This window comes from Anopheles funestus, chromosome 2RL, assembly GCF_943734845.2.
Source record: "Anopheles funestus chromosome 2RL, idAnoFuneDA-416_04, whole genome shotgun sequence".
Lineage (NCBI taxonomy): Eukaryota > Metazoa > Arthropoda > Insecta > Diptera > Culicidae > Anopheles > Anopheles funestus.
In genome coordinates, this window is record NC_064598.1 from 20,109,028 (window position 1) to 20,120,538 (window position 11,511).

Genomic DNA, 11,511 nt, shown 5'->3' on the forward strand with positions numbered 1-11,511 from the left:
CCATTCGTTTGGTGACTGAACAAATCGTACTTCCATTACATGGCGGGGCGCATAATTTGACCGTTACCGTCACTTGAGTTTTGCGCGGGGAAGCAAACAAACCACGGCATTGGGATAACGATAATGATTTTCTTTGGTTGATTTGCTACCGTCGATTTCGCACCGGTATACTTCGCTGCTTTCGCACGTATCGACAAGCTATCAACTGCGCGGTGGAGATCATTTGTTGTGGATGGTTTTGTTCGGTTGTTTCACCCTACTTGTGGCACCATTACGGAAAATTGAATTGATGCAGGAAAACAAATAAATGTATTAAAGGCGTGTAAATGGCTAGTTTTAGGCCATTCTCATCTGCCCTCCACCGTGCTTTATATTTATTTTTCACGAGGTTTCGAGTTGCCATACTGTGCGAATGCTGTTTGTCTAGTATTATATATTGATTCAGTCAATATTAATGTTTGTTTCGCCGGCAGACTAGCGAATAGAATCAAATTTATTTGGCAAATTTATTTGCGCGCAAGAAAATCAGCTGGCTCTGTATATTAGGCAAAATATTAAGCTGTCTTTGGCACGAAAAATGGGATCAGATAAGACATTTTGAAAAGGTAAAAAATGCTTCATAATATAAACAATAGCAAGTGTTTAGCAGTGGCCATTTGAAAGAACACTCACTCGAGAGTAATTAGCAAAAATGTTAAAAACACACAATTATTTTCGTTTTTAATGGAGTTTTTTTTTGAGAGATGTTTAAGTCTCTGTATATTAGTCAGAAAATGTTAAACGATGCTCTTTTCTGTGCTTAACAAAAAGCTTCATTCACATCTACATTCTGACTTACTAACGGGTTAGTCCTCGTGTCCTGAAATGCCATAAATTCGACATTGACTCTGTTTTTTCCCAGTGACAGTACATTTTATTTACTACCTCCAGTACAATTAGTACAGTGGAGCGCCGATTATCCGGGTACCTTTTATCCGGCTGTCCCATTATCCAAAACCGATGATGGGAAGAAATAAAAGCTTCAATAGGGAATGATATAATTTGCTAAAATTCGAAATAAAAGAACAGATTTACTTTGCAAAGTGTAAATAAAGAAAATAACAACTAGCTTCATAAAATTGTCTACCCATTACACACTAAACACAAATATTTATCAATAAAAAGAGTTGTGGCTATTATCCGCGATATTCGCTTATCCGGCAAGGGTTGAGTCCCGATTAGTACGGATAATCGGCGCTCCACTGTTTCTCAGTACACAAAAGGGGCATCCAGCGCCATCTAGTGATCGGTATTAGAATTCGATGCGAATTGATCGGAGGATCGAGAGGTCAAATCGATCTCTAGCAGATAGTCGGTAAAAAGCACAACAAACGCCTGTTTTTTACTTCGTTTTTATCCTATCCCCAAGCAACTATTGGGGGAAACAAAAACTATCTGCTTATTCTATTTCTTTTCATGTATTTCAAAATAAAAAAATTCCTCTGCGCAATATGTTTCACCATCAGCCGCCAGTTTGGCTAGAACTGTTTGCAGCAGCACTACCAAAAAACCACTCGGGCCTATTTTTCCTTCCTCCTATCAACGTGTTCAAACTTTCGTCCATACCCGTTTTGCAGGTTCTCTTTCAGTCGAATGGTTTCATTGCTTCATAAATCAATTCCCGATGGCACCGACCGGACGTTGAGCGTGCCGAACGATCAACATTCGCTGGCCGCAACGATGTCGTCGGAAGAAGCTGCCACCCTATCGACGATGGAAACGTTCACCGAACGCTGTCTCGGATGTACGCTTAGCTACGACGTGCTGCGACCGGCCCAAGACGAACGCGTCCTGCAGTCGACCATCGGCACGGCGCTGCTACCGGTGGTTACGGCACGAACCAACTGGACCTGGAGCATTCTCGATGGATGGGCAACCGGACAGCAGCAGCATCCGAACCATACCGCACCGCAACAGTACGACGCACTCGACGCGCAGGATGGTTTCCCCCAGTATGAATTTGATCCGGCGTATCAGCTACGCTACAGCATCCTCGGAACGGTGCTGCTGACGTGAGTAATGAAAAACTTTCACCACACTTATTCACTTGTTCTTATCCGTGTGCCTACGAATTGATAATTGACTTTGAGAATTGATTAATTGACATCCGCATCCCGGCATACCGAACCGAAGGGAAGGGAGTGCCGTTTTGTCCATCCTGTACCCACATAATCAAATATTTGCGCCATTGATTGTGGGAAGGGGTCGGAAAAATTCCGTAAATTACTTGCATGTTTTTCAACAGTGCTTCTTGTTCTTCTTGCACTTCCATCATTTTGCTACTCCCTCCCACGTACCAATACATCCCCTCATGTAACGCGTTGTTTGCGTACGCTACGTGACGTAACGGTACAGCAATGGCACGCATAAATCAGTCTACGCAATACGTTACCATGGGTACGGAAATGAATGAATGCTCAGCGCAGCAGAAACTTAAACATTCCCAAAAATGGGCAAAGGTGAACCAAAACGGTCCTACGGGATTTGGCTCCTTCCGGGTGTTTTTTTTCCCCTCCCTGGTAAGAGAGGTCCGGAAATTTGGAACATGTTAGCACAAACGTTCCTAAACATGCGATGCAAAATAAAGGCAAAAGAAATAGGAAACACAATTTTTCATCATCGTTTACCATCAGCTTCACCGACAAAACAATTTTTTTTTCTTCTTTGCCCTTAAACTCCATTGTTCGCTTAAAGTAAAAATATGTATAAAAGGAAAAAAGGGAGGATGTTTTTTTTTTTGATAAATCATAACGCATTTCTCGTTGAGCTGCTGGGGTTTGTTTGATGGGGTGTGGGAGACCCTTGAAACATGAAGTGCTTTATCGCGTTGAGGAAGAAATGAATTGGAACGTAATGTGGCTGACGGCTGTCCAAAAAGAAGGGAGAAAAAAAAGTATCGAACGAAATTGTGTACGTTGGTCAAACGATGAAGTAGCAGCACAATTTCGCCCAGCACACCGTTACATGTTCCGTGCGTGGCAAATGGCTAGAGCCATATCAATATCCCTCTCCGCTTCAAACGCACTTGTATGTCGCCGGCATACGGATGTGAACCGGACACACTTAATCGGTTGTGTGACGAAACTGACAAGCCAAGTTCAAGAACACTTTTGATTAGCTAAAGCACATTGAAGGGAAGTGAACCGTCCGTAGTACATATTTTGTTCTCCGCCTTCGTTACTACATTTAGTTGTGCCTTAATCTTAATCCCTTTAAGATACGCTTTAAGCCCTACATCGATTTATTATAAGAAGAATAAGCACTGTCTGAAGCACTGTGAAAGTTGTGGCGATTTTTTATCATTATTTTGCTTCTGATTTTATATTGGTTTTATCGCCCAAAAAGGATGGAACACTACAAAAATTGGTCAACAAGTTTGTAGCAAAAAAAAAACAAATTCCCAACAGCCCTGGATGATACTTAACGCAATAAATATAGTCCCACCCTCCCCCGGGGGTGGTGTGGAGACCAACAAGGTCCCACTCAAGGTCCTTAAGTTCCCGAAAATAGCGCCCAACGAACCGTGAAGCCCGTGGCCTGACCTGATTCTATGCCAATTATCGCACATCCACCGACGAGACGGATGATGAGCCACTAAGCGGGATTAACGTTCAGCTCAATTCTTCATCCTTAAGGAGAAAATTTATTACATGTCATTTTTACGCTCTCTCTTCAAGCAAATGGGCCTGATTGTTGCGCGTCGCGGCTACAAAAGAAGACGCCGAAAAAAAAGTGTCGAAATTGGCCCCATCGCGACAGTGTTTTTCCCGATTGTGTCGACAATGATATGCAACCCGACTACTGCTGCTTAACCTTTTTCCACCCTCGCGTTTCGTTCCAGTGTGGCCTATGCGCTCGTGTTTATCGTTGGCCTGCTGGGAAACATCTCGGTCGTGATCGTCGTGAAGAAAAGCACCATGATGCGATCGCCCACCAATCGGTTCATCGTCAATCTTGCGTACGCTGATTTATTGGTCAATTTTCTCTGCCTGCCGTTTACGCTGATCGGGAACTTGTACCCAGGTAAGTGTTCGACAAAAAAGTGTCCAGCTGTGTCCAGCAAACTTTAGGGATAGCATCGTTTTATCGTTCTTGCTCGATCCGATCCGAGCTGGAACAAAAAGTTTTACTTAAGAGTTGGTTTTTTTTTTGTTTCACCACTGGAACGCGGTTTCCGGTTTGGGTGGTAGATACTATTTATTGACTTTTAAATTAACTGCTGACAAGGAAACCAAGGCGTTAAATACTACTACCAGGCGGTCGGAGAGTAAAACAAATCGAGGCCAAACATAGAAGAGGAAAAAAAACACGGCAGAAACAAAATGGATTGATTTATATCGCTTAGGAGACGGATGTCTCTCGGTGTGATACGTTTTATGGTTTTATACTCAAACCATGACTGAAAGCTTGGTCCTCGCTTCATGCCGGAAATGCTGAAAATAGATTCGAGCACTGTTGCACAAACGAATAAAGTATAATTACGAAACATATAAACATAAATAACCCTATCCTTCGGTAGCTTATATTGTAACCCGAGCGCCATCCATCTTGCCTAACGAGACAGCAATGGAACGTGGCGTTTAGACTAGAACCGTTGTACAGCTTTAAAGGAACATTTGCTGCATATAAATTCTGCACCAACGTTTCGTTTTGTTTTTATATTTTGTGATCGCCTATTTTGCACCACAATTTGCATCTAATGAATAATTCGATGGAGAGCTTTCCACCCCAAAAAGCTTCCTGTGTCCCAGTCACGTAATATTTTTTTTTGCGAACAGAGAAAATTAAATGAAACTAAAGAAAGACAGTTGATTTATATTGCGCACGATATAGGGAATCAATTGCGTGGTTTAGAGGAAGCGTTTATGCTGATACAGTTAGTTTCCGTGCTGTTGCCGTAGCAACCAAGCTTTACCAAAAAGCTCCCCAGGGTTGTCAAACTTCTATACCAACGGACTGAGCGATTGATAAATTTGAAGTAGAATAATTTTAACAACTTCTAAACTTCTATTAACGACGTTCATAATATGTGACCGAATTGTAATATTTCTTAGGGTAAATACTTTCCAATTCGGATCCGTGTGACATACCTGTCCCAAACTCAGGCAGTAAAGAATGAAACCATCGTACGCTCACAGCATCACACGGTGGTTCAAGTATCGCTCTTTGATGTTACTGTCCTAATTTTTCTTTCCAACCGTCACCAACGCTTCTACAGGCGTTCTTGACAAACCGCACCCCGTAACGGATAACCGGTAATAGATGTGCTTCCAATTTTTCAAACACTTTTCTCTATTTACGTTTTTTTTTGTTTTTGTACGCTGCATCATCATCCTCCCCGCCGCCTGCTACACACGCTCTGATGTATCAATAAGGCGTACCTAAAACTTTTCCCAAAAGAAGCCTGCACACCGAGCAGACCACCACGGGAGCACCCCGTTAGGGCGGCATCTTGAAGCAGGAAAAGGAAAACATTTTCCTTTGTTCATTGTCACTGCGGCGGGCCACAGAGGGTTATTCTTTTCGTACCAGACGGACAAAGTTTCAAGGCTGATCGGACTCCTTCGCTCCGATGATGTGTGTATGTGTGCAGGGCACAACTTATTACAGTCCCTTTGGGTGTGAGAAGCTGTGCGCAGGCCGCATTTACCAGCCACAAAAATGTGCCACAAGTCGCTCCAGTTATGTCTTTTTTTTTTTGCTGCATTTCTCCTTTTTTTTTGTTTGTTTGTGCCCAAAACGTATCACCATACATTACACCCGTTTCGGTAATGTAATTTTCGTCAAAAAGCAAGAACGAAAAATATATTCCTTTCGTCGCAACTTGCGGCACTTACCCACTACACTTATCGGCTTACTCTCTTCTCTTTTGCTCATTTATGCCACATCACACCTGCAACAAAAGCTTGGATCTTGGGGGTGTTCTTCTGCAAAGGAGTTTCTTATCTGCAAGGTGTATCCGTTTCCGCTTCCGTCAACACGCTGATGGCGATCTCCATCGAACGTTGCTGCGCGATATCATTTCCCATTTCGGGCACCATTACGACCAGGTAAATAATAGCAAACAGTGGCAAAAACCAAGCTACATACCTAGTCTTGTTCTTATAGCTCTTTCACCATTTTTTTGTCACACACACACACACACACAAAATGGTTCTTCCGGTTTGGGATTTGTTCAACCTACCTCTTTTTTTTCTTTATTTTGTAGACAGTATCGGTTGATTGTGACCATCATTTGGTTTATAGCGCTCAGCATTAACCTACCGTGGCTGTTCGTCTTTACGCTACGTCCCATCGGTATACCCGGAAGTATAGCGCAGGTAAGTGTTAACTTTCGGGCGCAAAGTTAAACTTTCAAGGTTACGCTTTAATATCGCTGTCTGTTTCATGGCCACTTACATACTTAGGTGGGCCATAACAACGAAAGTGTCACACAACTAGTCTGTCACGTTCTGCACAAGAACGGAACACACATCAATACTTCCAGTTGGATGGAGCAAATTTTCGTGGTAAAAATCTGTACGCTACTCGTCTACAACCTAACGGATTTGTTGCGAAAGTTTCCCTTTCCACGGTGTAAGGGGAAGCTTTAGTAGATTAATCAAATAGCCCTCGTAAAATCCGCACTTAAGTCATGGGCCACCCTAGTGGAAACCTAATCCTTACTCGCCGGTTATGTGTTTGTAGATGGATGGTTCTCATACCTTAACCTATGCCCGGGGAACAGCCTTTTGGAAAATTGTTCCTTTATACACCCACGAAACAGATGTGTACAAGCATCCATTCTAAGGGGACGAAAAAACGGGGTCGAACGGGAAACGGCGCTTGCACGATAAATACCTTCACGGTTTAAAACTAACTTAAAGCGGACCTTTAGAATATACAATTTTCATTCATTGTTGCCTTCATACCTTACCTCAACATCCCAACATCAAGATGCGAGTGAATGTAATGAAAACAAAAACTGATAATTATCAACATTAGAAAACTTTTCTAATAATTTTCATAATAACGCTAATTAAGAAACACAGCCATTCCATAATTATGTAGATTACAAATAATTTAGTTGATGACAGTTTTTTTTTCTAAATTCAACTAAATGGTTGAAATTTAAATAATTTGATAATAATTTTATGATAATCATTTAGCAAAATCAACTTAACAGTTTCTTCACGTGCAATAATCAACATTTCAACATCAAACATGGTCATATCATGAATGTAATAACAGGTCATTGGAAAAGAAATCAATTTTTGATTTGTTTGAAGATATTGAAAAATTAGTTGATATAATAGAAATTTATACGGCCATACCTTAGTTGTCCTAGCATCGTTCAGGAGCAAAAGGTTAAACAGAAAAAGGGTTTTCACCCATTTGCACAATTTTGGATTAAAAAAGAATTTGTATAATATGTAATATCCCTTGTGGAAACGACGAAGCGAAGAACACCGACCATACTCGCTTGTGAATACTTTAAACGGTCAATGCACTCTTCTAATTTTTAAACCAAAACAGAGTAGCAATCTTTCGCAAAGTGCACAAACAAAGCTGATTCAAATTCCTTGCACCAATTCTGGCATTTTCTGATTTCTTAATCAGCTTTTGGTAAGGATCCAACTTACTACCATGCAAAGAGAAAAGAGAAACCCAAAGAATGCTAATAAAAACCGCCTTCCCCAACCACCGCAAAAATAAAACCAAATCATATCATGAATGTAATAACAGGTCATTGGAAAAGAAATCAATTTTTGATTTGTTTGAAGATATTGAAAAATTAGTTGATATAATAGAAATTTATACGGCCATACCTTAGTTGTCCTAGCATCGTTCAGGAGCAAAAGGTTAAACAGAAAAAGGGTTTTCACCCATTTGCACAATTTTGGATTAAAAAAGAATTTGTATAATATGTAATATCCCTTGTGGAAACGACGAAGCGAAGAACACCGACCATACTCGCTTGTGAATACTTTAAACGGTTAATGCACTCTTCTAATTTTTAAACCAAAACAGAGTAGCAATCGTTCGCAAAGTACACAAACAAAGCTGATTCAAATTCCTTGCACCAATTCTGGCATTTTCTGATTTCTTAATCAGCCTTTGGTAAGGATCCAACTTACTACCATGCAAAGAGAAAAGAGAAACCCAAAGAATGCTAATAAAAACCGCCTTCCCCAACCACCGCAAAAATAAAACCTTCGAAGTTTTTATAGTATCACAACAAAAAAAACTTCGCTTCACAGAAATATAATGTTTTACATATTATTTTAAACATTCCACCAAACCCGCTATAACGCTGCTTGTTTTAACGTACCTTCGCACGCACAGATCTGTACCGAGCTGTGGCCGACACCGGCCTCGGAGAGTTGGTACTTTCTGTTCGCCAACCTGTTCTTCTGCTACCTGGGCCCGCTGATTGTGATATCCATTTGCTATGTCATCATCTGGAAGAAGGTTGCCTACCGAAATCTGCCCCGCGAGATGATAATAAACCGCAAAAATGAAGTCTTCAATCGCAGCAAGGTGAAGGTACGCATATTATGCACCGGACAAACGATGGTAACGGGGCAAAGAATGTAATTAATCGCGGAGTCATCTTTTTCTGTGTTTTTTTTCTCTTCCTCCTCCAGGTCATTAAGATGGTTTTCGTTGTGATCATCACCTTTGCCATCTCGTGGTTGCCGCTGTACGCTATCTTTTGCTTCGTAAAATTTGCCGGCGATTTGGTTTACGATGAAGCGGGTAAGCGCAAATGAACGCTTTTGGCACTGTTGTTTGCACAAGCTTAGGAAAGGCAAGCTTACTAATTGATTATGTGTGTGTGTGTTTTTTTTCCTTTTTCTCGATTCTACACTTAGTCCAATCATTCATTTTAACTATACTCCCCGTGGCCCAGTGGCTGGGTGCATCCAACTCGTGCATCAATCCGATTCTGTACGCGTTCATGAATCGAAAATTTCGGGCCGGCTTTAAAAAGTTGTTCCACAGCTGCTGCACAGCGGACGAAGACGATTGGGACCTACCGACAACGGTGGGCCGGTTGGAGGAAAAAGACATGTACCTACGTCGGGTGCGATCATTTAACAATGGAAAGCAGCACCAGACGCTACTGCACTACAGCCGAGAACCCTGCTCGACACTGCGCGTGCCATTGTCGTCCCCAGCAATCAATGTGCCAAATGGTGGGACACGAAATTAAAAAAAATTGTACACACAGCACAACAGCTGTTATACCGAAGCGCAGAAATGCGAGATTCTGCGAGTTCGACGGATTGTAGATGAGTTTACACATTTTGTCATAAAAAAAAAACAACCAAAACATGTCAAAACAAATCTTACGTAAAACGTACATACACATTTAAATCTAAATCTACAAAGCAGTGCGGTGTTGTTGGCCAGATTATTCTAATAATGCAGAAACATTAGTCGGGAACCAGATAATGCGCTAATATTTATGCTCACTTTTAAAGTTGGGTCACGTATCAGATGTATTTTCATATAACTAATTGTTCGATATAAAAAATGATTTTCAAAATAAAAAATATATATATTGTTTTTCAAACACCATCTTTCGTTTCGTTGTAGTGTCCGAAACCAAAAGTGTGAAATTGATCATATGCCAAAAATCAGAACATTTATGTTAAGAAAGAAATTGTTATGACATTAACAATAGTATTATATTGTATGATGGAACCGTACACCACGGGGTTAGGTTTGTACAAACTTTTATATCAATTTCGTTCATAATGTTAGAATGTTTTTCTCCCATGAACGAAGCAAGTGGACAAGGACAACAATCGATTAACGGAAACAACACTCACGGTAATCGCACATTCGTTGTTTCCTTCGAAATTTCTGCCATTTTACGACATCCTGTAAGATAGAAAAAAAAACAAAATCATTTCAAGCCACATACTCGTCCAGCAGAACATTCGGGAATGCTTACGCTTCGATCAAGGACGCTCGGAGGTTGCTGGTGACATTTGAAGGTTGTGCTTCGTTCAGCTTGAATACGCTTTCTACCACCGACAGCTCTGTCGAGGTTGTGCTGGTGCCACAGAAAGCACACCAATCGTTTACTACCATGCCCGCTGCCAATACCTCACAACCCCGGTTCACTGTGCCGGCTACGAGTGGAATTTGTAGAAGCGATGCCAACTCGTCCAACTCCTGGCTCGGTGTTTTCGGGTGCACAAGTCCACCCTGATTGCTCAGCACGGAATACGCACCAACGAGCACATTGTTTGCCACCGTCTGACGATACACTTCCACGCCCAGTGTATCGACAATGATCTCTTCCGTTTCGCGATCGATGTCGGGATGTACCAGTGCAACGTAATCGTTGCATGCAATCACATTTCCTAGCGCCGACAGTCGTTCCTCGACGCGATGAATTTTCACTGCATCTGGCAGTGAATTTCGCAAGTGTTGCAGTTCCACATCTGTCGTACTGTTGGGGACGATTAAACCATTTTTGTTGCCTACCGACAACCGGCCAATAATTCTACATCCGGCAACGCTAGTGTGCACGACTGGAATAACATCCGCTAGCTCCGATTCAAACACACTGGAAAAAAAGGTATGATAAATAACATGCTGTAATAAAGGCTTGTTTACATAAACACGTGCCACTGTACATAACCTCCAAAATAAAACTGGATGCCATTTTGTAGCGCAAATAAAGTACGCAACGACATTCTCGTTGCATCTGAAAAGCTTCTGGATAGTTTATCCTTAATTTATAAACTACCTGCATCGGTAAAATTGTACCTTTTTTATGGGAAACTTACCTGTAGAACGCTTCTGAACCACCGATGGCAACCAGGCAGTATGAGTTGGTAAGTTTGCTGAACACACCGATATCGTCATTGTTTTCGAACTCTGCACGCAAAGCCATGATCGCTTAAGACGCAAATGTTATCCTTTGTATTGTTGTAAAAAAAAATCACACGTAATTTTCACACTTTTATGCCCAAAACGCTACTAAATCTTTTAAACCAAACCGCAATTACGGTTTCCGCGATGCCGGAGCGTGCAAAATTTTTAATGTTTACAACAACTTTTGACAGTTGACAATTGCACAAGTCAATCCCACGGTTAATACAGAACAGGTGGTGGGAGGTGTCATGTCGTTTTTAAATTCCCAGAAAATCTCTGCTTCATATCAGAATCGTTTTTTTTGGTAAAATTTGTGTGAATAATTCTCATTAAATCATCTCGATTGGTCAAATTTATTTTTTTTTCTATTCCAAACATATATGTTTGGAGAGATAACTACATGTACATAAACCGAAGGCAACTTTCTGCGAAGAATTGGTTTCTAAGCATACCACAGTTGAACTCAGTGCTCCAGTTCATTTGTGTTGAACATTTCTCAAAACAATCGCTATTCGTCCATTCCATTGCCGTGTGGAAATTCCGGCACGTGAAAGTTTCCGTGGAGTTTCCACCGAGAAAAACGTATTTTTTGACCAG

General features: G+C 41.3%; 2 protein-coding genes across 4 annotated transcripts in view; one reads left to right on the forward strand and one right to left on the reverse strand.

Annotated features, from left to right (window-relative positions):
* LOC125763073 (neuropeptide SIFamide receptor-like) overlaps positions 1–9,503 on the forward strand; it is a 32,963-nt gene extending 23,460 nt beyond the window's left edge. For both annotated transcript variants that reach the window (XM_049425871.1, XM_049425872.1), the window contains exons 2-8: positions 1,617–2,051; positions 3,881–4,062; positions 5,945–6,089; positions 6,248–6,359; positions 8,365–8,565; positions 8,667–8,778; positions 8,895–9,503. In XM_049425871.1, the coding sequence (XP_049281828.1) occupies positions 1,617–2,051; positions 3,881–4,062; positions 5,945–6,089; positions 6,248–6,359; positions 8,365–8,565; positions 8,667–8,778; positions 8,895–9,235 (1,528 nt within the window). In that variant the 3' untranslated portion in view covers positions 9,236–9,503. The remainder of the gene's footprint in view (positions 1–1,616; positions 2,052–3,880; positions 4,063–5,944; positions 6,090–6,247; positions 6,360–8,364; positions 8,566–8,666; positions 8,779–8,894) is intronic.
* LOC125763117 (eukaryotic translation initiation factor 6) overlaps positions 1–11,107 on the reverse strand; it is a 58,186-nt gene extending 47,079 nt beyond the window's left edge. The window contains exons 1-3 of one of the 2 annotated variants that reach the window (XM_049425954.1): positions 10,827–11,107; positions 9,983–10,603; positions 9,858–9,909 (exon numbers count right to left, since the gene is read on the reverse strand). In XM_049425954.1, coding sequence (XP_049281911.1) covers positions 9,900–9,909; positions 9,983–10,603; positions 10,827–10,933 — 738 coding nt within the window. In that variant the 5' untranslated portion in view covers positions 10,934–11,107 and the 3' untranslated portion in view covers positions 9,858–9,899. Of the gene's footprint in view, positions 1–9,744; positions 9,910–9,982; positions 10,604–10,826 lie in introns of those variants that run through there. The other variant, XM_049425953.1, reaches the window with a different exon arrangement.
* Between the last annotated feature and the right edge of the window lie 404 nt (positions 11,108–11,511).